Source organism: Pezoporus wallicus, unplaced genomic scaffold (genome assembly GCF_028554395.1).
Source record: "Pezoporus wallicus isolate ANWC-B61680 ecotype Strahan unplaced genomic scaffold, APGP_CSIRO_Pwel_v1 contig_8723, whole genome shotgun sequence".
Classification (NCBI taxonomy): Eukaryota; Metazoa; Chordata; class Aves; order Psittaciformes; family Psittacidae; genus Pezoporus; species Pezoporus wallicus.
The window spans coordinates 40,179-67,119 of NW_026635404.1; the positions used below are offsets into that span (position 1 = coordinate 40,179).

At 41.0% G+C, this 26,941-nt stretch overlaps 1 protein-coding gene across 1 annotated transcript; it reads left to right on the top strand.

Moving 5' to 3' along the window:
- The first annotated feature begins 1,746 nt into the window (after positions 1-1,746).
- GLP2R (glucagon like peptide 2 receptor) lies at positions 1,747-26,700 on the top strand. Its single transcript, XM_057423101.1, has 13 exons — positions 1,747-1,864; positions 8,547-8,640; positions 10,830-10,934; positions 12,794-12,915; positions 14,771-14,877; positions 15,119-15,275; positions 16,214-16,373; positions 17,400-17,460; positions 18,653-18,722; positions 20,786-20,874; positions 22,384-22,522; positions 25,575-25,616; positions 25,896-26,700. The coding sequence occupies exons 1-13, from the start codon at positions 1,760-1,762 to the stop codon at positions 26,232-26,234; spliced, it is 1,590 nt and encodes a 529-aa protein (XP_057279084.1). The 5' UTR covers positions 1,747-1,759; the 3' UTR covers positions 26,235-26,700.
- Positions 26,701-26,941: the final 241 nt, after the last annotated feature.

The window sequence follows — 26,941 nt, forward strand, 5'->3', positions numbered from 1 at the left end:
CTGTTTTAGACTTAGGAAGATCTCAGCTTGAAGAGCTGGCCAGCAACAGAGTGAAACCCAAGCAGGTATCTGGGCTAAAAAGGCACAGCAAATCTCACAACCCAAGAAGCAGACTGTAGATTGAGCCAGCAGTTATTTTTAACTGCAGCTTTGTGTAATTGTATTTTCATGAGGATGTAGCACTTGGGAACTCCACTTGAAGCCTCTGTGAATTGGACAGCATTGTGAACTGCCCAGTACATCTGAGAACAGGATGGGTGGGAAGGAAGGAGGGAGGGAGTAAAGTCCTTCTAAGGATTAAGCACTTATCTATGTTTCTGTTCCCAGGAGTAATCACATAGGGCTATATTCATAGCAATACACAGATGAGGAGTTACTACTGGGGCTTTGAAGGGGCTCTCCCTGACCCACAGAGTAGCCCTTTGGTGTGTCAGGGTGGGATATGTATGTTGACACATCTAGCCAGGAGGCACAGCAGCACAGAGTGGCCAGTGGCAGGCCACGAGACTGGGCTGTCAGGCTTCCAGACTGGGCTGAATGCATTTCCATCCTGAAATCCTGGTTCCCATGGCACTTCCATATCCATGTCCAAGTACTCCTTTTTATTACATCCACATTTTATGTAAAGATGAGACATGGGTATGTATTATGCCTTTTCACCTCCTGGATTCCTCCAGAAGAAGAACGTTTGGGCATGTGTGTAGAGACTCAGGTCACACTGCTGGTGGAGTGTGCTGCAAGGTGTATCTATCTGCCACACTGTTTAGCCTATGTATGTTTGGTGTTCAAAACTGAACTGCTGATGGCCTCCACAAGTCCTAGCGTTGTATCTCTGCCTGATCTCCATCTTAGCTGCTCTGGATGCCCCTGAGTTCTGGGAAGGGCATGCAGAGCTGCAGGTTTCACTTCTTTTGGAAATGGAGGAGGCACCCCCTCGACTCTCCAGATTGCCAGTTCAAAGTAGGGCAATCATGAGCTTGATTCTAAAACTATTTACTATAAATGGTTTGATTCCCTGAGCCTACACAGTACATAGAGTTATTGAAGTTTTCAAGCTTTTCTCTGCAACTAGAAAAGTTGAAAACAATTTTTGCAAAATTAATTCATGAGCAGTTTCTCCAACCCCACAGCTGAAAAAGTGAAAAAAAAAAAAAAAGAGGAATGTCACAAGAATTGTAATAAAATAACCACTGGTAACATCATTTTCTGTCCATTTGGATCCTCCCTGATCCTGCAGTGATAGTGCATATTTCACAAAACATGCTCAGAAAGGATAAACCCAGCTATTACTGAGCTGATTCCTGCAAAGCAAGCTTCCTACATGGAGTTTTTCTGTGTTCTAGGCCATCTTTCAACGGTTTCACGAGGTGTGTATAAATATGTATGTGTATTTATGGAGCTGGATTGCATTCTTGCAAAAACCCTGGCAAAATTCCCATGGAGTTTCAGGGGAACAGGATCAGCCCTTTAATGTTTTAATAGTTTTCTGACTTCTGATTGGCTAAAGGACAAGCTACAGTAAGCAGACTTTCTGTGAGGTTTAGAGTAAATTTTCTCTGCCTTTAATCGGGAAAAGCAAAACGCAGTTGGAGCCGAGCAAGCTGCAGGCACTGTAGTAACTTCCTCTCTTATTTGTGAGAAGATACATGAAGCAGTTACACTCATAAAAGAAGATATTTCAGCTTCTTTTTTTTCCATGGGACAGGGTGATATAATTGATCTATAGTAGCCCCAGCATACTGGGGACAAATTTATTAGAATGTGTATGATGGCACTTTTTGGTCTCTGTTCCAGCATGGGACTCTGGTCCAGAATATGTCCTGCACCTGCCAGTTCTGTCATGATATTGTTTCTAGTGAAACAGGTAAGCTCATTCACTGATTAATAATGGACTGTATGAAAATGGATTCCTATCACATAACATTTTAACCTTCACCAACAGCATGTTCATTTCAAAAGTAGTTCTGCCAGCAATTTATATGTATTAAAAATTAGTCATGAGAAGTGTTGGTTGAGAAGAGGTAGAGTTTTGTACTAGAATTCAATTGAGGTCATGTATTACAATTTTCTTCTATTAATGCTCATTCATACAAGGAAGAAATTGCGTTTACATCTATTTATACAATCTTTTTTTCTTAGCACTGTTGATCAGTACTGAATTATACTTATTTTTCCATTTTCCTACCAAATATTAATACTCTTGTGAATCATGTTTATTTTCTACTGTTTTTTTCTCTGTTCTGAAAACAACTTTGCTTTGTTTCTATCATTAGCTTTTATCTGGTGTTACTGGCTTCATTCTGCACCTCAGCGTCTTACAGAACCTAGGAAATCCGTATGCAGTTTCTATTTTTATTCTTGTTGAGATCTATTAAACTATTCATTTCTGTTTTTTCTAAATCTGTTAGAAAAATCTGAGAGCTTACTTCTTTGTCTATAATGTTTTATGATTTGAAAGAGTTTTAGGTATTTAATGACAAAATATCTTTATGTTATTCACTTCAAGGGAATTTTCATGTATGCTTTTAATTATTATTATTTAATAATATCAGCCCTGGTATTTGATAAATATAAGAAATAATTACCAATGTGTATTACATTTCAATTCATCTGAATAAAATTCCTACATAGATTTAGGGTACAGCAATATGGTATTTCTACTCACTTGTCCTTCCTTTAGCTGGATTACTAAAGAAATTGTTTTGCATGTGTACATGCTGTAGAGACTGTAATTGTGTTCCTAGTTTTTTTTTATGAAGAAAAATTTAGCAGGAGACACATCTGCTGGGTTTTTTAACATAAAATATTCCTTATATGCTTGTGTTATTGAAATCTGGAGCTTCTCTCGCATTAATGAATATAGAACTGAAACAACTCTGGTTTGCGAGACACCTTAAATTGGTAGGACACCTGTACCAAAGCACTGGTTCCATCAATGCTAACAGAAAATCTCCCAATTACTTCTGTGAAGTCAAAACTTCACAAGACTGTAAATCACAGTCAGTTACTTTGTTTTAGGGATTACTGTAACTTGTTTGTTCTGTTGCTTTCTATTGTATTTAATGAGACAGAAAAATTTAAAGAAGCACCAGAAATCACCATATCGAGATTTTTCCAACAAAAAAACTATAGAGATGTGAAAAGTATCAATCAGAATAAACCACGATCATGGCTGAAATAATATGTAAATAATTAAGTTCTTATTCCTAGTTTATACCTAAATACACTATTTTTTCCTGTCCATAACAGCATAATCTGAATAAACAGAAACAATTAATTTCCCTATTAACTTAATATAAGAAATTAAAACGGTAAAATCCTGATTATGGTGCAGTCAGTCATGAAAAAAATAAATTTAAACCAGTCTGTTTACAACCTTGGAGGTCTATTATTGTAATCCATTTCCTACTTGTGAGCTTCAGGCTGTGTTTTCTGCTGCATCTAACATAAACAGTGGTGTCATCTTGGTGTAATGTGTGGGCTCTGAGCAGGGCAAATGAACTGAAAGACCCTTCCAGAGGAGCTGGATTACATTTTGGGGTGGGTGAACTCTTGTGTGAGCAGGGTACCAGGCAGTTCATCTGCTATCAGTGAGACTTCAGATAGCTTGAAGTGAAGATAAGCCCAGGTCAGAGCAAAAGGTCACAGGCTTTCTGAGCTTCTGCCTTGGACATTGGAGTTCAATTTCTTCTGAATCAGGAGCCCTGTTCAAATGCTAGTGGATGAATTTCAACTGAAACATGAAACTGAGATCAAAAGCCATGCTGAGCTGCAGGTTGCTGCTGCTTAAGATCATGGTAAATCCATCTGAAAGCTTGTATTTCTACTGCTAAGCATGCATTGTATCTAAATTTTTATAGCACTGAGTAGCCCAAAACTTAGATCATAACAAAACCCCATTGGGATCTGTAATCACGGACTCATGTCAGATGCAGAGAGCAATTTACCTGTTCTTCCAGAACATACTCACAGAACCAGGCCTTCTCCCACACGTGGCCAAAGCAGAAAAAGCCCCCCATGAACTCAGCGGTGATTTCTGTGCTCCTCATATTGGCCTACACTGCAAACCCTCCTCTTTCGGAGGCAGCTTGCACCCCTCTCTGAAGAATAATAGCAACATGGATGTAAGATACAGAGGCAAGCCTGTCTCTTTGTTTATATCATTAAATCCTTTGCACTTAGACATATGGCATCAAGGTTTCCCACTTCCTTATTTCCCCTTCCCTCTTAAGGCTACTGCTTTATTCCCAGCTCACACAGTTTGCCTTCTCACTGGACAGTGAATGGTGTTCTAGTACACCTAATGCAGAAAAGCCTTAACAGAAAACACTGACATCTGCTGTCTGAAGCACCTGCAGTAATCCTTTTCAAGCCAAAAGGGGTAAGAAAGCTCCTCTTCCTCATTCCAAGACACTGCCTTAATCTATGTATATAAATCCTTAAAGATTTTCTCCAGACATCACTGCAGACAGAATAGTCACACACAGACAGCAAGCTTGTCTTTTTTTAGCTACTTTTGGTGATCCCTGTGTAAGCAGCTGATGGTCAGTTCACAGGTTGCTGACGTTCAAGTCATCATGGTTTGCTGTTGGATACGTGTATCATTTCTTTGATATAAATCCATAGGGATTTCTTAGTCATTAACGATCCGGACCACTCTAGCATTTTGGTTATAGCTTGAAAATTTATCACCCTCTCTTTTGAGGTACGATCATCAAAGTTGGTCACACTATGGAGCCAGGGCTGCACCAGGGACAAATACTACTCAGTACAGGAGTGCTGTCCTGTAATCCTTTTCAAGGTCCTCCATTGTATGTACAGCTCTGGAAACGACAAGTCTCCTGCACCGCAACACTGCCTGCAGGTGGTTTGTGTAACTTCAGTTCTACAAGTAAATATAAGTTCTCATGAATTTATATACATCCTCCACCTGCAGCTTCTAGGAATAAAATGCTGTGTTGGGTCTATCGCAGTGCGTGCTCTGCAGAGAGGTTCATGTTTCCCTGTGATTTAAATGGCCCTGGTCATAGTTTGCTCCCCTGTTAATTTCCAATCATCTGCCCATTTGTTGATTAATAATATAAATCATTTTATATGCTCTTCTTCCTATATTTCAAATTAACTTTGAAGGTCAGCTGACAGCTCTTAGTGATTTTGTCAGATGCAGCTCTGACTCGATATAGACTTGACTTGATTTTTCATCAGCAAGTCTTAAAGCAGCTCACGGGTATTTACATCACTCGTGACCAGGCACTGGCTAACTGACCTGCAGCTTTGCAGAAGCTGGCGATTACCTAAGAAAGTGATGTGAAACTGTCATTTTTACCTGAACTGCTCCTTCCTCTTGTTGAGCTTCATCATGACTGCATGTCAACCTCATCTCCAGGAATGGAATGAAACAAGCAGGTAGCTGCTGTGAGGCTTTCCTTGTATTTCTGTGGCTGTTTAACACATTTGTTTATTAGATACTGAAGTGTTACCCCTTAAATCAAGCAGTCTTTCCACAAATGCGTCATCTCCAATGTCTTTGCCTCTTCAGATGAGGTTCATTGACCCGGGAGTGCCTGAAGAGTCTTCCTCAGCTCCCAGCACTTTGAGGCCTACATGAGGGAAATGTCAAGGCATTTTTTATTTTGGAAACTTGCATTCCTTTCTCATGGCTGCTGTAAATGTTCTCTCCTTATCTCGCAAGCCCATCAGAGGAAGAATAATTATAGTCTTTCTAGCCCCTGGAATTTGAAGTAGGGTGTCTGGAAGTGAGCTGAGGCACTAAAAGCAGAGCATTGGGCAGGCAACATTTTACATAGCAAAACCAAGCATGGAATGGTGGCCTCATGTGCCGGTTAATAGTATCCTCTCTGCTTGTTTTAAAAGTCAGTAAGTATGATTATCTTTATTTTTCCAACAAACACATGTTCAAAGAAAAAGACACAGGTAAAGCTCACAGCCCTACACTGTCCTGGTTATTTAGCTCAGCCCTTAGCATATCACAAAGCTCAGGCAAGCTCAGGACAGCCACATGCGTGAAAGGTGACTTCCAAAAAGGGTCTAGTCTGCTTTTCCTCAGAGAGCTGAAAAGCATCCTTTGGTATAAGGATTGCTGCTTTTTAGAAAACTTATATTTAGTCTGCTCTACACAATGTGGTCATTACAGTTGGCAACATTTCCAATGGGCAGTGAATTTTGCATGGTTGGTGACTTACTGTCACAGTGTTCTTTGACTACTTGCCTGCCTCTCAAGCTCTGATTTCAGAGCAGCTGGTGTATTACACAGAGTCTGCTTAGACCGATGCTCTCTTCCCTGGATAAATAATGATCAAGTCATCATGATGCCATTGAACTTCAAGCAGCATCTGGCATCATCCTTTCTCTACTGCTTTGCTCCTAATCGGGCATTTCTTCAACAACCCAAAAACATGTCACCAAGCAATTTTGCATTTAACTCTTCTATTTTAAGCCATTCCTTTCCTAAAATGTGATTGTTAGCTATGGCCCTCTTACAGGCCTCTGCAATCAGAGTGTTGTGTGATAAAGGTGCGTCAGAAAGAGGGATACTTCCTAAGAGCAAGTTAAAATATGAGAGTCCTCTTGGGACAATTGCAACCCTCACACCGATAAGGTGTATGCCACAGGTGTCCACCACATTGCAAGCACATCAGTCACTGTATATAAAATCATTATTAAAATTCATCTATGTCTGGGACTTTTTTTAACAGTAGAGCAGATTTAGGAGGTATTAGGAGTTATTGTGTCTGTGAAGATTTATAGCGGGGACGTATTTAATTCTGTCTCCTGTGCTAGCAACAGTTGATCTGCATCCCTGATCCCACCCCTTCATGCTGACATCTAGGTCTCTTTCCTTTCTGCTTACCCGTTTCCAGTGCCAATGGAATGACTCAAGGTGAGTATTTACAAGCAGGGCTCCTAAGCCTTTCCCTCATTCCTTTTTTGCACACCACTAACGGTCCCCTCAACCTCTGTGTTTCTGCAGCCATAGTGCCATCCACATCTTATAAATGCAGCAACTCTCACCCATACTACCTGCTAGAATTTGTCCACCAGAGCAAGTACCCATTTAGACCCCAACACACTCTGCTTCATTTGTGTTCTCAGCCTATCTTCACCTGGAAAAGATGACAGTGGGTGGGAGGGCCAGTAGGACTCTGTGGGGTTAGAGTGGATTGTTCTTGCTTATAGGAACAGCTAAATGTGTTTGGGGACAGAAGCTTCCAGGACACAGCAGAGGGTGAGCAGTCAAAGAGAAAGAGCCAGAGCAAGAAGCCAGGAGCTCGCAGTGTAGGAGCAGCCAAGAGGAGCAGTCAGCTCTTACGATTGCTGGGTTGATTTCCAGACACCAGAGGGGCTCCACAGAATCTGCTGTCATTAAATCCAAAGTTGAGCCTCTCTTCAAGGCTACACTAGCAAAAGGGAAATCTCTCTTGAAGCGCTTTCATTTCTATTCTCCCTAAGCAGATCACATCAACGCCATTGGTCCAGATCATATGGTCTCTAGAAATCTAGTTTTCAAAATGTAAATGAATTCGTGATCTCTTCTGGGTTGTCAACATAACAGCAAGGCCTAAGCAAAATCAGCTTTGAAAATATCTAAACAGCAACAACAAAATATAGAAAATAAACGTACCTACAAAAGCTCAGGATGTAAAAGTCCATTTGTGTGAGATGATTTATATGGAGACAATTCTGGCATGGATAAAAAAAAGAATTCTCCATTTCATTTTGTGAGAAAACTTGAGGGCAAAACCTCTTCTTCCCTATGGACACAGGAGGACAGCAAAACTGTTCCCTGTCCAGGCAAAAAAGGCAACATAGTTGGTGCAGATGGGCAAGTAAAACTAAGACTTACAATGGTGTAAGAAGAAAAAAATGCCAATGGCACAGTTGCAGCTGCTGGAGAAAGAAATGGGCAGGAGTACAGAATGCACCAGACAAAAGGTGGCAGTAGCTAAATAGTATTCCTGATGCACTACTCCCTTATTCAATTTTTTCCTGTGATATTGAAGCAGGAGTGCTTGATTATCTTAAAAATACCCCCAAAATAAACAGCCCTCAAAATTGTCATCGGGTTCTAAATTAATCTAGCGGAAACATGAATACATGAGACGTGTTGGCTGACCTTGGCATAAGTTGACTGTAAAAAGCCTGGAAAGACTGTCAAACCTGTGAAGATGAGCATGCATCTTCTGCAGCGGAGGACTGAAACGCCCATGGTTTTGATGCACCCTCACAGGTCCTAGCAATCAAATGTCTGTGTGGATTTCTTTACAAGGGACTTTACACAAGTCTAATAGATTTCTGTGGTGATATAGCACCATGGCAACGTATTTCTAACTCGGGCAAAGACAGCAACTGAAGAAATTTCACTAACAGCTTCCTGGAGGAGAAAGGGGTCTGTCGTTACGTCCCTGCTTGCCTGCCATTCCTCTGTTCCCCTCTCATCTCCTCTTTAATTTCTTATAATGGAAAGAACCACTAAAAGACACAAGGTTCTGATTGATTTTCCTCACATTCAGTATATTCACTCACAGGCAAAAGCATCTCTGCTGGAAAAAACCACTACTGGATGGAATAAATATAAACAAGAATGCTTGCAAATGCTGCAGGAATCAACTGTAGATACTGGTAAGGAAACAAACAGCACAAAAAAGCACCATGTTCAATAGCACTGATTAATGTGAAGATATTCTTTTACCTGCTTGGCAGAAGTGTCTGTCTGCAAGTTCTAAATGTAGAACAATCAGCTGTAATGACACATGCAAACATGCAGCCATGAAGTTAATGGCTCTCTTTGCCCTGAAACATATTAGGTTCTCCTGTGTAAAACCAGATCATGTACAGAAATGAACCACTGAACTGAGCTTCCACTGTGGTGAGGCACTGGGTGCCTGGTCAAGAGGTAGCTGTCGCTCATTATCAGTAAGAACCATTCACTTTGGATTAAGGAGTCCACTTTTCACTTCCCTTTTCAGCCTGAAGGAAGTCAAACCCATGTTCCTGGAAATTATGCTAACCACAGGAGAGCAGACCATCCAGGGAAGAGAAGACATCGTCCATTTCTATACTTTAGAAACTGAGCCATGGCAGACAAGAACCAAAAACACGTGAGGCAAGACAGAGTCTGGTTTCTGCCCAGTCAAGGCACAGGACTGCTGATGCATTTTGCAATACAGTCATTAGATTAATCAGCTGAGACACAGAGACCAGGTTGCCCCATGTTCATGTGGCACTTGTATCCATTAGCTGAAAGCCCGTTACTTTTTCTCCTGCCTCCATGGCTTCTGGATTCTTGGCTGAAGAGGGCAATGTCTTCTCCTGAAAAATAGCAGAGAGAAGAACCAAGTCCACACCTTTTGGCCAAGTGCTCCGACCTTTATGCTGTTTGGCAAAAAGGGATCTTCTGATCTGTGATTATTTCATTCTCAAGAGTATAAACTCTTCTGTCTTCAAGAGAGGATGGCTCAGTTGAAGTAGCTGGAGAAGTTCAAGTAGCTGGGAAAAAGGTGTCTGCAGTCACCAAGGAAAGGTTAGGAGTAAAACTGTCCTTTATGTACCTAATGACTATGGGCAGGTCTCTGCTCCTGTGTGCAAGTGATGCACTCATGGTCATCTCGCTCGGTAGCTATCTCACCCGGTCAAATGCACAGGTTGACTCCAGGACAGTTTGTGAGCTCTGACATGGTCTAGTGTGAGGCAGGGGGGTTGGACATGGATGATCTTAAGGTCCTTTCCAACCCAAACAATTCCCTATGACTCACTCTGATAATGGCAGTTGCACCAGTGCGCAACGTTGTTGGCCAGAACATATGGTCTAAGATCAATGTGTGTATTTTTCATCACTCAAAATACGTTTAAAAAGTTGGAAATCAATCCAAAACATTGGCCTAGGAATTTAAAACTGGAGAAGAAAATCAAAAAACAAAAACAAAGAAATAAAATAGAGGTTTTCAGGCATAATTTCAGGCAGAAATTATGTATTATGTTTTAAAGTTCCTTAAACTTTCCCCAAAATATTGAAATCCCTAACTTTCAAAGGTTTTTGAAAAGCAAAATGAAAGACACAGCCTGTGAGTTAACAGAACTCTTTCCAGTGATCCTGTTGAAGAACAGGCGTTCTCTTCTTTCAACTGAATTAGGAGTTGCTGAAAATAAGACACTGGAACAGTGTGAAAGAAAAGTTTTCCAGGGTAAGAAAATTTCTTTCACTGCTGAGGCACTGGCACAGGGTGCCCAGAGAAGCTGTGGCTGCCCCATCCCTGGCAGTGCTCAAGGCCAGGTTGGACACAGGGGCTTGGAGCAAGCTGCTCTAGTGGAAGGTGTCCCTGCCTGTGGCAGGGGTTGGAAATGGATGAGCCTTAAGGTCCCTTCCAACCCAAACCAGCCTGGGATTGTATGATTCTAAGATGATGGCAGTAGTCCAAGCTGAGAACCTGTATCACAGGCTCGTGTAAGGTGAAACATCTTCCACTTACCAGCAAAAATCTGTGGCATGTACAAAAAGACCAGGAGAACACATCTGGAAGTTGTCTGTTATATTTGGACAAGAGGCCTCAGGATGACTTTGCGCAATACCCTTATCTCATAATGAAGCGTGCAAAAGATGCTGCTGTCAAGTAGACCCAGGGAAGAAGGGCAGCAGCCATTTCTGCACTGCACACTGAGCATTGCACAGTGAACACACAAAGTGTACCTGCTATACCTTGTAAATAGCCTGGAGGAGCTTGCAGGTTACCTAGAACACTACACAATGGTTTTCATGACGGTCCATTGTCTGAGCAACTTCATGTAAAACCTCTATTTGCTTCTCTCCCCAGGAATACATTGTAATGGGACATTTGATCAATTTGTCTGTTGGCCTTACTCACCCCCAGGAAACGTCTCTGTTCCTTGTCCTTCCTATTTGCCGTGGCTGGAAAATGGTAACGTGAAAGGGGTAACTTCTCTTCGAGTTTATGCCAGGAATCTTGTGTTTCTTGTCCCAGTGTCCTTCAAGGTGTCCAAGGGCTTTCTTGTCTCACCTCTTTTCCGAATTGAGGCACAAAATTGTTGTTGATGTTTAAATGTGTACTCTCTTTCCTCCATCTCTGTTTGTTACAGCTCCATGTTGTCTGCTCTAAAGCAACATCTCCAAGATCATGGTGCAGTACTGCCAGGCCTTTACTGGCAGTAACAACCTGGGGGTTCAGCTTTTTAGATTAAGCTTCTGGGGTCCCCACTGACCCCAAACATGAAACTCTCTCCCAGAAAACAAGCAAAGCAGCAGCCCAGGCAGTCAGCCCTCCAGCAGGACAAAGCTGCACCACCAGGAGGTGGTGTGGTGATAAAACAAGCTTTCCAAGCAGCCTTTTCCCGGGGGGAGTGGAGCAGGAAGGCTCTCAAGAAGGGAAAACCAGCAACATCTGCAGGAGCAAAACAGTCTAAAAACCACACAACATTCCCTTTATTATAAAGAAATGAAAGAACATTCCTTACCTCTGCAGCCAAGCATTTCTGAATCCTGCTACAGCCTTTCTGTGGTTTTCTTAACTGCATTTCTGATATCACTTGGAAGGATAACTTGTGTCCATGTCCTTTAGTTTATGGGAAACTACTACAGGCTGCTTATCCTAGCTTTCTCCAGCCCAGTCCAAGCATGACTGGTTCTGTAGCACCATATTTGTCCTTGTTTTTGCTGCTAAACAGAAAGAGACCCAGCTTCTACCTAACCTCCCAAGCAACTGCTTCTGCCAACCATTTAGAACAAATTCAGCTCTTCATAATAAAATGAAAGCAACTTCCTTCCCTCCACGTAACAGAGGCTCTTTGCTGGCTACATTTCTGCAAAGTGAACATGTAAAACATTGCACCACATTACAAAGCTTATAACTGTACTCATAATGGGGAACACAACTGGGCTGCTGTGTTACCACATTACCTAGCATTCTCATCCATGCTACAGCACCTTAGGAGAAAAGGCACTAGAGACAGCCCGGCTGTCTGTCCTAGAGGCTTTGAGGGACTGTGGTCCCCATTTCTATTGCTAGTCCCATTTCTAGTCTCCACACAGAACTCCCACTCCATCACAGCAAACTCTACATCCAAAGCAGTTCCCTCAGGTCCAGTTACCCTGAGCCAAATAAAGCATTTTAGGTGCTAGTGCAGCCTTTAAACACTTTCTAATTAAAAAATGAATGAAAAAGCTCAGCTCTGATGAGAAACGAAAGGCAGATGTTGAGGAACCATCAAACCATCAACCAGGGGCCCCACCCCATTCTTCTGATGGTATGGGCAAGTTCTTAATTAGTATAAATGAGTGCAATGCAGTGCAAACCAAGAAAGCTTCACATCACCTGCTGATCAGGCCACAAAGCACATCAATAAAACACCAGGCACAGGTCTCTTAGAGAAAGAAAAGTCATCCTCTAATCAAACCATAGTTTTCCTCCTACAGTTTGGACTGCACAGCACAGGCAATGTGCTACCCACACCTGGTGGAACTTAGGGGCTTAATGATTGAATCTAGTGAGATACAGGCTTTTCTTCCCGATGCAGTAACTATGTTTTTTTTTATAAACAGCAGGTACATTGTGGAACTTGTTTCTGCTAGATTATGCTTCTACTTTGTCCTATGTAAATATGGAAAAATATATTGCAAAGACAAAAGAAAAGTGGCTTTTATTCCTTTTTTGGGGGGTAGGGTGGTGCTTGTTGCTGTGGCGTAAAAGAGAAATCTTTAAAAAGCGCATGAAAGTGAAGTCTTTATTTTGACCTTTCAGGCTGAACCTCTGTTTACTTTCAGGAAGTGTAGGAAACGCATACAGAGTCTGCTTGGATGGAGGCACTTGGCAAACAAAGGAAAACTCCACAGACATTTGGCGTGATAGTTCAGAATGTTCTGAGAAAAATCATTTCCAAACCAATGTAAGTATGTTTTATGTGATGGTTTAATACTTCAATCTTCTCAATCCCCTCTTGATTAACTGATAAAACGTTTGCACTGAATACCTGCGAAAGATGCACAGATTGCATGTAGATAACCAAATGGAAACCTGTTATTTTATTTAGAGGAAGCAGAGGAGGAAAGATTAAGGAGGGGGATTTCTGCTTTAGATTCCACGGTTAATTTTCTCTTGAGAGACCGGTATCCAAACGCGCTGAATTTCTCCTAATAAAACTAGGCAAGGTGCTCCTTGACAAGCAAATAACTTACATTCAAAACATCACAGCATCAGCCCCACATTGCTGTGGTTTGCTAAGGCCAGACAACTGCATTCCCTGCAGCTTCCAAAGTACTTCATTGGGTGAACATTATTGCCATTTATCACTTCATTAAGTAACTTTATTTTATTAAGTACTTTGCTAAATGCTGTTAGTTCAGGGCCTCCATGTACTACTAAGGTTTTACTAAACTCTTTATTTAGTGAGTACATGAACTTCCAGCCTTGCAGTTTATTTATACAAGTCCAACAAATATTCCTAAGTACTGAGAGTTTTCCATGGTTTGTTGACCATTCTGGATTGTGAATTTGTGGGGAGGAGACACATTAATTCATCTTGTGTGGCAGCAGACACTTAAGCTGAAAGCTTTAACCAGCTCTCCTGCCAACACTGCATGTGGTCTTGTACCTGTTATATTTAGGGGAAAACACCAGGATCTTAGAAATAACTCGGAGCTGGTATCTGCACACATGGGAGGAATTGTCTTGACTTCATTTGCTCTGGTGTTGCACAATTGTCACAGCCAAGATGATAACTCATGCTTTTTATTAGGTTGATGCCCGTTTGAATGCTTTTATGGAGCAGTGACTAATGACTGTGCTATGGGAATCTCCTGCACCCACACTGCCCTCCCTGGGTGCTTTCACTCTCTCTGAGAGTTTCTACCAGTAGACACGGCTCGCCTTTGCTACGCAGGTAGTACTCGTAACACCAGGTAGCACTTGATTACAGTGCTCGTAGTACAGGTAGTACTTGATTACAGACAGCTACTGGCAGGAAGACAGAGCTAAAATCCCTGGCACCGAGCAGTGAGACAATTCACAGAGAAAGCAGCAAAACCGCTGAGGAAAAGACAAGGGTTCCAAGGAAATCTTTGCAGGCCAGATATGGATTAAGAAAGTCACATACCCTGTATCTCCATGTCTCCTCTGCAGAGAAGCTTTTCTTGACCTAGAAAAGCAATATGAAGAGATAAGAGGTAGACATAAGCAGCTAAATGGAAAAACTTAGCAAGAAGTAATGTTAAATAAAGCCAAGTGTAAAGTAAGTGCCCACCTTCCTCCTTGGAGTTCTTAATTTGCCATTCAAAGCTGTTCTGGACAACTATTAATTTAACAATTGAGATTTATGTTTTTCTTTGAACTCATGCCAAAAGCCAGGCTATGTCGATGACTCTAGACAGAGCTGCCTCTCAAAATCGCAGCCCCTAGGTTAGGCACTTGTGTGTAAAAGTTGAAGTGAGTTGATCTCTGCAATTATGGAACCATCGGGACCCATTTAGTGTATGTAATCATGGCAACGATTAGCTGTAATCAGAGGATGAGTGGTGTTTGTGCAGGAGCAATCTGGAAGTGAGGCCATGAGCCCTTAGCGTTTAAAAGGAAACTAAGGCTGCCTGAAAGTGATCATGCAGTGATTTCACAAGGCAGTGCAGGCAGCAGAAACCTGCCCTGGCTCCCTTGCAACACAAAGAAGTTGGACTCAAGCTGCTGAGCTGTGGTCATGCTCGTGCTCTGCCTACCTGCCTGCATAACACATTTTTCTCCTTTGCTCCTAGGAAGAAGAACATAAATTACTTACCACATTACAGCTATTGTACACTATAGGATATTATTTTTCCCTCATCTCACTTGTATTGGCTCTCCTTATACTTTGTTTACTCAGGTTAGTACAAATTTACCTGCATTTTAAAAGTACAGACCCCAATATGCACATTCCTTTTTTCATGTAATTGAATTTATTGCATAACTGCCTATGGAAATAACTTGTATTTTCCTAATAAGCATTATAAAAGCAGTTCTTAAGCAAAATCCATTGATGGCAACAATATGAATACAACTGTACTTCTTTATTTCTGCAACTTAAAGTACGAATCCTCTGAAATTATTTATCTTTTCTCCCACAGAAAACTCCACTGCACAAGAAACTACATCCATATGAATTTATTTGCATCTTTTATCTTACGTGCCACGGCAGTTCTTATAAAAGACACTGTATACTACAATATTTACTCCAAAAGACCAAATGATGAAACTGGATGGATATTATACCTCAGTCCAGAGGTAATTTGGTAGTTCGTTGCTAATAGTAAATGTGCACTGCTAGTGGCCATAACAGTTAGTTTTGGACCCTTGCTATATGGGAGCAAGCTTTGAATGGTGACATTTCCCTGATGCAATTTAGGGTAATCAAGAAAAAAAAATCTGATTTGATAACTTGTAATGAGTTGATTTTATACAAATCCTTGTATAGTAATAACAAGTTAATAGCTATTAATTTGTTATTAATATTAATAGTTAGAAGCACACAATTACAGTAGTATTTTATAGGAAGAAATCTATACATTTCTTTGGCTCATACACACCACTGTATTTATTCACTTTTGGTACGTATAGCACAAAGCAGGGTGCACGAAGCAATGCACACAAATCTTGCTTTTAAGACAGTGTTATCAAACAATGTATTTGAGTGGAAGAACACTGAGAGACAAAAATAGTTTAAAGGCTTTTCTGGACTAGGAAAATGTTCTAATTTCTCACGGTTATTTGCAGAATGGAATAACAGCATCTCTCATTTGCACTATGATTTATCCTAAAGAAGGATAAATCATAATTGTGTGATATTGTATAAGTATGGTTTGCTCATGTCAAGACAAAATTACCTGCAGGATGTTAATGGGAGCTATTAATTTTGTAGCTCATTAGTATAAATTCTGATATAAAGATCATGTCAAAGAGCACATCCCCCAGCCTACATGGCCACTCTCTACTCCTACTTGTCACCTCTACTCAAACTCTCTGATAATGCAGAAATAAGCCTTTAAACGGTTGCACCCCAGCCTCTCCCAAGCAGTAAGGATAGCCTTGAGATACGTGACCAAACCACAGCTGTAGCACAGCCACTGATAGCTTTAAAGTGGTTGCTAAAGTAACAAAAGAAACCCAGGAGTTGTCAGAGCTTTTATATATTAACAATGATTCCTGGTCTCTCGTTTCCACAGATTGTAATAATTTGCAGGACTGCCCAGTTTTTCATGCATTACTTTGTTGGGGCAAATTATTTTTGGCTATTAGTAGAAGGAATTTATCTGCATACACTATTGATAACTGTAGTACTCTCTGAAAGGCGACTGCTACAGACCTATATCGTGATAGGGTGGGGTAAGTACATGACCATTTCCAAGTTCTTGTTTCTGTGGTACTGTTTTGAGTCAGTGGCAGAGAGTTTGTAATGAAGAAAGGAAAGAACTTAATTTCTCTGTTCCCTCTTGCATTCCTCTTTAAAGATCCCTTCTGCTATATTAATATGCCTGTACTAGCATACAATCTGCTGACACGCCAAGACTGCTGTCTTTCACCCTGGTTAGTGTTACCTCATTGATTTCTCTTCTCACCTCTCTATATTCAGTTGTTGCTTAGATCACCAGCTTGTTGGAATAGAGACCAATCATTTGATTCCTTGTTCAAGGTGCAGCAGGACAAGTCTGTTAAGAAACTTGCTCACTACTGTGAAAGTATAAATAATGATCATCTCCCTGCTGGTCCCCTTCCAGGCAAGCACCTGCCTTTCATAGCTTTCATGCCTTGTGCTTGTGATTGAAGCTTGTGCCTGTGTATTTATAGACTGGAATAGTGCAATAATCCTTTATTTCTTGGGGGGGTTCAGTCTGCAGTCTTACGATCTCCTGGGAGGGGGAGAGGGGGCAGCAATAGGGACCATGGATTATCTTTATGGGGTCCAGGAAAGGTAAGCCATGGTAACAAGCCTTTGTTAGCTCTTTTCATTAACTAGAGAGATTTTCATGCCTCCACTGAAAACTCTTTAAGGTTCCACAAATAAAAACGTTAACACTTGGTGCCTTAGGTGAGGCCTCGAGTGCAAATCGTTTTGGATTCTCAGGGTCAGGAATTTAGATTGGGGCAGGCCAGCATTGTATATGTATATATGTGTTATATATACATACATATATTTCGGCCTGAAAATGCAAGATTCAACAATAAACAGAAATCTCTTTTTGTTTTTTATTTGATCTACAAATGGGGAAAGCCAGAATCAGGTTGATTTTTATACGGTTCTAAGTAGAAGACTGAAAGCCTATGTCTTTGCACACATAGTCCTGTAACATACCTGTGTTTCGTATGAACCATTCTGAAAGCTTGGCTGTAACTGACTCCTTTCCTTTTCAGTTGTTCCTATCCTGTTTGTGGGCCCTTGGGGAATAAGCAGGTCAAAGCTGGAGAACACAGGGTAGGTTACTAAATAAAATGTGCCTTAGAATATTGGCTTTCTCTGTGCTTCATTTTTCTGGAAGCCCCTGACAGTAATTGACACAAGTATGGACTAGTAGATTATGTTAAGATTATACAGCACCTATTAACAGTTGTTACACTTTATAGGTTATCTTCAGTATTCTAGGAAGTCTCAGATTTACTTATGCATAAATCAGGAAGTAGAATGAACACTCACTGTACCTGAAATGAAAGCTGTGGCATCCAGTGTTCATCCACTTACATGAAGGAAATTGTCGGCACAAATGTAACCTTCATGGGGAGCATCCTGTTAGTAAGAAAAGGAGCCCAGTGCTTTCCTTGGTGACAGCCCACACTTTGAGGTTCATTAGTATTCATTCCCATTTTGAAAATACAGAAATTGTTACGGAGGATAATGTCAAAACCTGATATTTACTAAATAAACGATATGTGTTCAGTATGAATGAATAATAATGGAGTAACTTGCATTAGTAAGCATCATTTTTCCAGTCTTCTGGTCTTCAATGGCACTGTTAATGGCATCACATAAACTTTGGGATTTATGTATGATTTCTTTTGTTGCCCTTTTTCTATTAATGGTTCTTAGTGAGTTGTGTTTTGGGGCATCAATACAGTTATTAAGCAACAACATCAAGAACCAAATCACAATGAGAGTCTCACAGAGTTAGATACTATATAAACTATAAATGACAAGCCAAGATCCTACAGAGTTTCAGGTTAACTAGCAAGAAGGAACATGTGCATATGACAAACAGGTTAGAGCAGGAGGAAAGGAGGCAGCTTCAAGGAAACTGCATATTTTTTAGCAGGTCAAGAAGCATGACTGTAATTCATAGTCTACCCGTTTCCAATTTTAGATCGATAAATTTCAGTAGGATGAATTCCATTATGAAAGCTTGCTGCTATGCACAGCTCTGGTGTGGGTTCATAGCCTGTAAGTTTGCCAGATAGTGCTGAAGTTTGCAGCCTAGGGAAACCTCTCTCAACATCCTGGTGGGAAGATCTTCAGAATAAATCCAATTACAGTTGCTGGTGAAACTTCCCAGTTTTATGCCATTTCTCCTGGATGCCAGCTGCAAAAGTTGAACTTTGTTAACTTCCTTTTAAAACAAATACTTAGGCTATGTAAGCTTTCTATGGAAATTATGCGGTTATACTTTATTTTTCAGCTGCTGGGGAACAAATGAACACATGGGAATCTGGTGGATTATCCGAGGACCAATGCTGTTTTCCATTGCAGTAAGTATTATTTAATCTGTTTCTAATATCATGCTTAAGTGTGGTTGTCCTTTGTGACCCTTTCTCCAAGTATAATCCAATTCCTGGATTAGGAAAGATGAGACAGAAAAAATGCAGTAAATGAATTACTGTGGGCGGATGGGCTTAGCTTCCTTTCTGGCTATCTGCAAACAAAGAAGATTTCAGTGTCAGCCTCTCGGAACACTGTTTATCTGTGCAGGGAATTCTGCACAGCTCCATCTAGATGAAAGATGGAGCCTTTAGCTGCTTTTATTTTTTCCCTTCTCACATTTTTACCCTCATTTTTTCTAGTGAGAAGGTTACTTAGGAGGGTCGTATCATGTGATGAGCATCTCTAGAAAGCTCCAAATTCTCTATAGAGGATGATCTGGTGATAACAGGGATACAGAGAAGTAGCAATAGACTCCTAACGGCTGATGCTCATGGGGAGAAAGCATTCACCTAATTTAAAGAAATGAAGCATTTCAAGAGTGTGATATAAGGTTTCTTTTCTTAAACAAATGCCCCCCAAAAATGTACATCTGAAATCTGGTGATAACAAAGAGATGGAAATAGCATCATCAAAGCAGTGCATGAGGACGTGATTACGAACACAATTTTGATATGTGGGACTATGCTGCGTGTCCAGAATACCTTATATTCTCATGCAGTTGGTTGGTTTTGCCCCTTCGTTTTTCATTGTAATTAGTGTCCTTTTTGCCCCTGAATATTTTGGAACAAGAAAGATAGCATTTCCTACTACAAACCAATACACAGACATATTGAGGTGGACATAAAGTGGCAGAAAGGATCACTTTTTGTTCAAATATCCCTCTAATTGAAATTGGCAAAAAGAGAGGTCACCTTAAATTTATATGTTAATAATAGATAGACACACGCATATGTTATTCCTTTAATATACTTTTAAATTCCTGCTCTTTTCTATTACATTTTGGGATATGCCTTGGTACTATTTCAGAGCCAGATAGCCCCAGCAGTTAAATTTATTCTGAGCATGTACCCTCTGATCATCACCTCCCAGCAATCTGCATAGAGGAGCAGGCTCAGCTTCTTCCCGGGATGATCTTCTTAAACCTAACTGCCTGTCTGTTGTGTACTGCCTGGGATAGAGTTAATTTTCTTCTCCTCCCTGGAGAGGGAGGTGGTGATGCTGAGCTAGTGGCTGGATGGAGCTCAGTTGCCAGCAAACCTAACTTCAAAACCAGTTGGACTTCAGACTACTCTGGTGAGGAGCTTTCTCGTCTAACAGAGCTTGAGTAAGTGCTCCCTAAAGCAAGGACCAGAACACAGAAATCCCACTTCTGCCTTCTCTTTTATTCTCTGGTATGCTGAGAACCATATTTCTTGCTGCATAGCAATCCCATGGCGGTAGCTGAGAGCACAACCAGAGCTGGTTTGGGCGTTCTCCTGAGAAGGATTGGTTGGAATTGACCCCTGGAAGTCTCCAACCCAGCTACACACTCTGAGCAGGATCACTGCTAACAACAGATCCGGGCAGCCACAGCTTTGTCTAGCCAGGTTCTGAGATGCCCCAAGGATGGAGATTCCAGCACCTCCCTGGTCAGGCTGTGCCAGGGCTATCCTGACTTCCTCGAGTAAAGCGCGTTCCTGATTTCTGACCTGGACCTACCACGCATGATGTGGCTATTGGCCCTTGTTTTATTGTCTGTAACTCTTAGGAGGAAAGTAAGAAGCTGCCTGGCATTACAACCACAACTGCATATTGGTTAGTCAGTGACAGGTTTTACACGTGTTTAATAGCAATTTCCCATTCTTTACTGTGAGGGAGGTGAGGCACTGGAAAGGGCTGCCCAGGGAAGTTGTGAATGCTCCATCCCTGGCGGTGTTCAAGGCCAGGCTGGACAGAGCCTTGGGTGACATGGTTTAGTGTGAGGTGTCCCTGCCCATGGCAGGGGGGTTGGAACTGGGTGATCTTAAGGTCCTTTCCAACCCAAACTATTCTATGGTTCTATTTATTTCATAGTTGTATGAGTAGTGTTGTAGCATTTATTGTAAGTAACCAATATGTCCTTTCTTTAAAGGTTAACTTTGGCATCTTCTTAAAAATTCTCAGGATGCTGATTTCCAAGCTAAAAGCTCAGCAAATGAGCTTTCATGACTACAAATACAGGTATGTAATGAATAACACAAAAGTCCTAGCCCCCTTTTTAATTTCACAGTATGAGGAGGTTGCCTGTTTGCCCTGGCAGGTCAGACATTTACTTACCACCATGGGGTGCAACAGAGATTCAGAGTGTGATATAGGAAAGCCATCTGGAGAAATATTTTCTTATCTGAGAGGTAATGGCAGTTCTGTGACTGTGTCCTGGGTATTAAGGGAGTTTTCTCAAGGACTTTGCAATGCAGCAAAATCTCTGCTCTCAGGTATCCTCATTGTACACCCATGGCCTCTACCGCAGTGACACATCTTTCCTTGACTGTGTGACTAAACATCCCCAAAGAAAGAAAGGTGTAAAAGATTAAGTGACCTTGGCATTTCTCATTTACCTTTCTTGACAGACACCGACTCAAGAATGTTCCTGGTCTCCTTGTAAACCCAAATGAGAATATTGCCCTTAGTCTGCACTCCTGTGGGCCCTGATATGGGCTCTCTGGCTAGAGTCTCAGTGGTACATCATGTCTTATGAAAAGTCCTGGCGTTGGCCTTTGCATAAAGGGCAGCTTTTTGGCCTCTCTGCTTTTTGGGACCAGCCAAGACAGGCTGCTCTGCAAGGAGCTGAGGGTGCAGTGAAAGCTGCATTTAAATAATGGAAACCTGAGGATTTGTTAACTGCTTTCTACATCCCAGCTCTTTCCAGTACTGAGTATCTTGAATCAAAGCGTTGTGGACCTCTGTCTGCTACTACAGTCCTGACTTCCTATTTTACTGTCTAACAGGACTGGCAATGGGGTAGAAATTCCACTTCTAACATGCTATTAAATCCCTAACAAGAAGCGTACCTCCATTTCCCTTAACCATTCAAGGTTGAAAAGATCTTAGATATATTCTGCAGATTGCTGTGATGATAGTCCCAGACAGCAGCATTTAACATGTTTTGTGTTGCATTCTCTTTTCTACTGCTTACAGTTTGGCTGTATTGTCTAAGATTCAAGCTATTACTCACAATGCAAGTCTCCCTCGGGACTCACTTTTTAGCTCCCTTCTTGCATCCATGCAAAAACGTTCTCAGACTTCTCACAGGAGATGGGCTTCCATAAAAAATCATTGTGCTGTTTAAAAGTCGACGACTGCTGAAAGTACCACAGAAACCTCCCATGCAGCTGCACAGAGCTTCCGCAGTGGCGGGAAGGCCTCGGATCCCTCTGAACAGATTGCTCACATACAGCTATGTAAATATTTCTCGGTTACCGAGCGATGTAAACTTGATGATCGTGGCCTTTCTGCTCGATCTAAAGTCTCTAACTTTTCACCTTAAGCCCAAAGCCAGGATTCGTTCCTGTACAGGCTGCTCCGAAATTCGTATCTGGGAATTTGTCCTCAAAATCACAAAATTGCTAATATTTGAGGAAGTGTTTCTGGAATCATTTATTCGTAGCTGAATATTTGACTTTTTTTTTTTTTTTTGTTTTGAACCAAAGATGTTGAAAACCCACTCGAATCAAACATTTTCTTTTTAAGATTGGCAAGATCTACACTTGTGCTGATTCCGCTTTTGGGAATCCATGAATTTGTCTTTACTTTCATCACCGACGAGCAGGTGGAAGGACTTCCAAGACATATAAGACTTTTCATTCAGCTGACAATGAGCTCATTTCATGTAAGTACCACTTCGCAAGTATTGGTTTTAGGGGTCATAGATCCACGTATATATGTGGCCCACCTATAGATACTGCAGATACACAGCATTCTTATTTAATATTATATTCCAAGGTCTAGTGTCTCTAAATACACTATTACAGTGACAAGATAAAAAGAAATCCCAAGACTGCATGTTCAGAATATGGCAGTGTTATCCTAAAGGTGGATTTGTTACCTGGTGTGCAATAAACCAATTGCCACACCTTCAGCAGAGATGCTGCTTTTGATCCAGGTGGGTGCTTGGTGGCTTCCCACAGACCAAGCACACGCGATGAGGGCTTCTTCGGCACATTCATACACAAAAGTTACAGGATAGTACACTCTCAGCTGCAATGGTTGGTCAGGAATTTACATCTCATTAGATGGTGTTAGAGGACATGCTCCTCAGTTAGACATAGCCTTACTTGGAGAGGCTGCAGTGACTCGATGTTATTTTAAGAATCATTTTAAGTGAAAACGTAATTTACAGGCTAGTACAAAGAAAGCTGACACAGAGGCGAGCTTGCTCATCCCTGCTAGAAAACACAAACTTCATTCCTTCTGGAGGAACATGCACGTGCTCAGCTACACAGCACGCTCTAGAAGCAAAACTTCTCTTCAGAATACCCAAAGATCTTCGACAATGCTTATTGCAGATCCTCTTTTTTAGCTGCAGCCTCATTTGCGAAGGGATTAGCTAAAAAGCACATAAACTGTACACACTGCAGTTGTTTAGTCTGTAAATCTTCTCAGTAGTTTTAAAAAGCAGTTAAACTGTTTTGTTAAAGAAAAACAATTACCCCTGGGAGCTCAGCTGGAGGCTTTAAAGCCAGTGTTTTCAAACAGCACAAAATTAAATCCTCAGTAGGAGTTCTGCTGCAGATACGCTGCTGCTTCTCTATAGAAAATGGAGCAATTGAGACATCTTTGCTCACTTGGTGCATGCAGGAAAAAATACTGGTCTCTGGTGGATAAAGGCCGTTATTTAATGAGCTATTTATCATGCTGCTACTGTCCATAGAGCTGAAGAGTAATTAATTCTGAGGCTTACACGTGCACCCATCCTTTCCCATTGGTTATTATGCTAATGAACTTTTCTGAATTCTTCGGTGGTTCTTTTTCCATCACACTGTGGTCATTTTAAAAATAGAAGTGATGGCACATGGGCAAGATTGCCAAGTATGAGGTTCCATGCATGGCATTAAATAAATCAGGATATAAAACTAGCATCAAACATCAGCTGAATTTTCCACCTTCTGGTACGATTTTACAGTGCTTCTGCCCATCGCTGCATGGTCTGATCTAGCAGCAGCAGTGAACTAAATTCATACAGGTAGTTACAGCTTGGATTCAATGCAGCAGTGCCACAATGTCCTCTCCTAATCTGCTGAGTTTCTACATTTCTGGCAGTTGGTATCATCGGGCTTAGTGGTCAGAGGACTGAACAGCACCATGTAGTTTAGATGCTTTTCTGCCTGTGGTGCTTGTAGGGCCAAATACAGAGTTGATACTCGGAACACGAAAACCCCCCACCCAATTAGAGACATTTTCATGGACTTTCTACCCCCAAAAGAGAACGATCTCCAGGTGCAGAAGCAGTTCTGGATAAAAACCTATTTTTAAGCTATTAAATTTGCACTCATCCATCAGAACATCTCTCCATGGTTTCAGTCTTCTATAACTCTATTCTAAAATTTATCCCTATAGTAAAATATCATCTATTATAAACTCTAATGACCACAGGATTTTGAGTTTGGTGGTGGGTTTCTTTGTTGTTTTCTTCTTTATTTCTTTGAAGTAATTCAGATGGAAAGGATCATTTAAAAGTCACATTGATAAATAACATGTCAAAATTGCCTACACCTTGCTAACCATAACCCAGGTGAAACATGAAATATAGTAAAAATACGTGAAAGAGGCAATCCTGATTGCCGTTTCTCCTGCTTCCATTTCCACTAGTGTGGCAGACAAACTGTTCTTTTTCATACTTACTGCATGAAGGAATTAATGGCTCCAAACCTTTTGGGATAGCTAGAAAATTAACAGTATGCTCCAAATGCTATTGGTTAATGCTAGATATAATAAAAGATATTATATATGTGAGATTCTTTTTAAGTTTTTGTCTGAGAAAAACACTTCTGGAAAAGCAGGAGTGTGAGAGCAATTGAATGATGTCAGTTGTATCAGATGTGGTTACGACACCTTTTACTTGCCATGTGAACATTGCCTGGGGACTGATAGTCAACAGTACTTACTCTTTTCATCAGAGCTGGTGTCATAGATGTGTTTAGACATACCAAAGGAAGTGCATTTCCTGAAGCAATAGTAATAAATCTGCGTATCTGTGCCAGGCTGTTGGGCTGAGATGCATGGAAGCTGTTTTGATCTGAGGTCAATTATAGACCGAGGAGGAAAATAGAAAGACTAATTTTGGAATTAGTTTAAAACAAGTTTGATCTCTAGGATTTAATTTTTTTTTTTTTTTTTAAAGGTGTTTATTTAAATTGATTTCAAAGGAAAAATGGCACCACAGAATAGCCGTAACACTTAAGACAGCTGAGCCTTAAACAAGCACTAATCACTTAATATGTTACTCGGTTCTAAAAACCACCCAAATGAGACCCCTCAGTAGTCTCATCTGTAAATTCAAACGTGCACATGGTTTATATGAGGCCCCAAGGTGCATTTTCTTGTTTAACCATGTTTATAAATAGCAGAAGTCATGGTATAACAGCAGTAGTTTGAAAAAAAACATTATGTGGTGGCAAAATGAAGATAATATGGAAGACCAAACTTTATAATGTCTGTTCTTCAGCATCCGCACCAAATGTGCCCTACATTTGCTAAGGCACCATATGAAAGCAAGTTAGTGGGTACTTCAGTAGTAAGTAAATACAGGTGACTAGTTTCCTTTCTGAAAATTAAGAAGCACTGTTTATACTTATGCTTTAATGCTAATGTCGTCTTTAAACTAAAGCTTTGGGTGTTTCCAGTACAATCTAACTTTTTCCTCTTGCATCTTTCTCTTCCAGGGATTTTTTGTAGCAGTTTTATATTGCTTTGCTAATGGAGAGGTAAGAGAATGCAACGAGTTTTTAGTTGCCTAATAAAGCATAGTAATGACACCAAGAAGGATGAACCCACTGCCTAGCTCTGCTTATTAGAGAGCATGTGTGTATTCTTTTGAACTGGTGTAACTGCTTTGGACAAAGGTAACAGCATGCACTCTGGCAGGTTTGGGATTCAAATGCACTTCTACAGTTCCTCTCATTTTACAACTAGCATTTGGGTTAGTGGGCTGCAGGGTGGTCACAAGACAGCACAGGGGACAAGCTGTTTTCTTCTTCCCCCAGGTGAAAGCAGAGCTCCAGAAGCAGTGGTCCCGCTTCCTGCTGGCAGATCCCTTTGGATGTAAACTGTGCTTTCTTGGGGAAAACATCAAATACCTCAGGAAATGTTCACAGAAACGAAAGAAGCAGCACCTGAGTAGTAAATACCACTTGTGCCTGGAGGCAAGCGAGCCCTGGGGCATGCAGCTCCAGCAGGTATTAGTGAAGCAGAGGACAGACCTCAGCCCAGAGCCGGGCTCTGCTCTCCCATCTTGTCCTCGGGCAAGCATGTCGGACAGCAGCGAAGGAGAAGTCACCACTGGAGAGACAACTGAAGAAGTCTTTGAAGAAAGTGAGATTTAGAAAGCTGTCCACCGGTACAGCACCTTCCAACAGCCACAGCATTTTGAAAGATGTCCTCTCATCCCCAGACTGTACACACCTTTGGGATGTGCAATGCAAGGAGGAAGCAGTTAATACCACATCTGTCCCAGTTTTCTTCATAGGAGAAAAATGTTGTTCTGGATGTTACTAAGTGGTGTGGCTGGGGTAGAAGAGGTTTAATGGATCAAAAAACGCTTTGAATTGACTGGTCTGGAAGATAACTCATGCTGAAAGAAATGTACACTGTGGAGCAGGATGTACTATGGACATGAGTAGACTCTGGACACACGCATTGTCTGCCGGTAGCTTGACTGCCATTTTACTCACATGATAGAGAAGTTGTTTGATTTTATCTTTTCTAAGTGTAAATGTCGTATGTAAATATGTCATAAATAGATGTGTGTGTGTAAGACTCTTCTCTCTGCAGCCTGAAATCCCCCATCTCAAAAAAAAAAACAGTTTTGGGTCAATCCAGGCACATGTTGTTTAAGCAAAATGAAAGGTTTTATACATATATATATATATATATATAAAAAAAAAAAAAGGTTGGGAAGAAGCAACCTTTTTCTTGCCTTTTTGAGCATCTTCACCTAAATGTTAGTGGTGGAAATATTACGAAATGAAAAGCCAAAATGTTTTCTTTCAAAAGTCCCCAGATGAAGTGGTTTTGATACAGTTTTTGTTTG

Coding starts and splice junctions, on each gene's coding strand:
- GLP2R (XM_057423101.1), top strand. CDS start 1,760: ATGTGTATGATGGCACTTTTTGGTCTCTGTTCCAGCATGGGACTCTGG. Junction 20,875..22,383: donor TTTCATGACTACAAATACAG/GTATGTAATGAA, acceptor TTTCTTTTTAAG/ATTGGCAAGATCTACACTTG. Junction 22,523..25,574: donor TGACAATGAGCTCATTTCAT/GTAAGTACCACT, acceptor TTTCTCTTCCAG/GGATTTTTTGTAGCAGTTTT.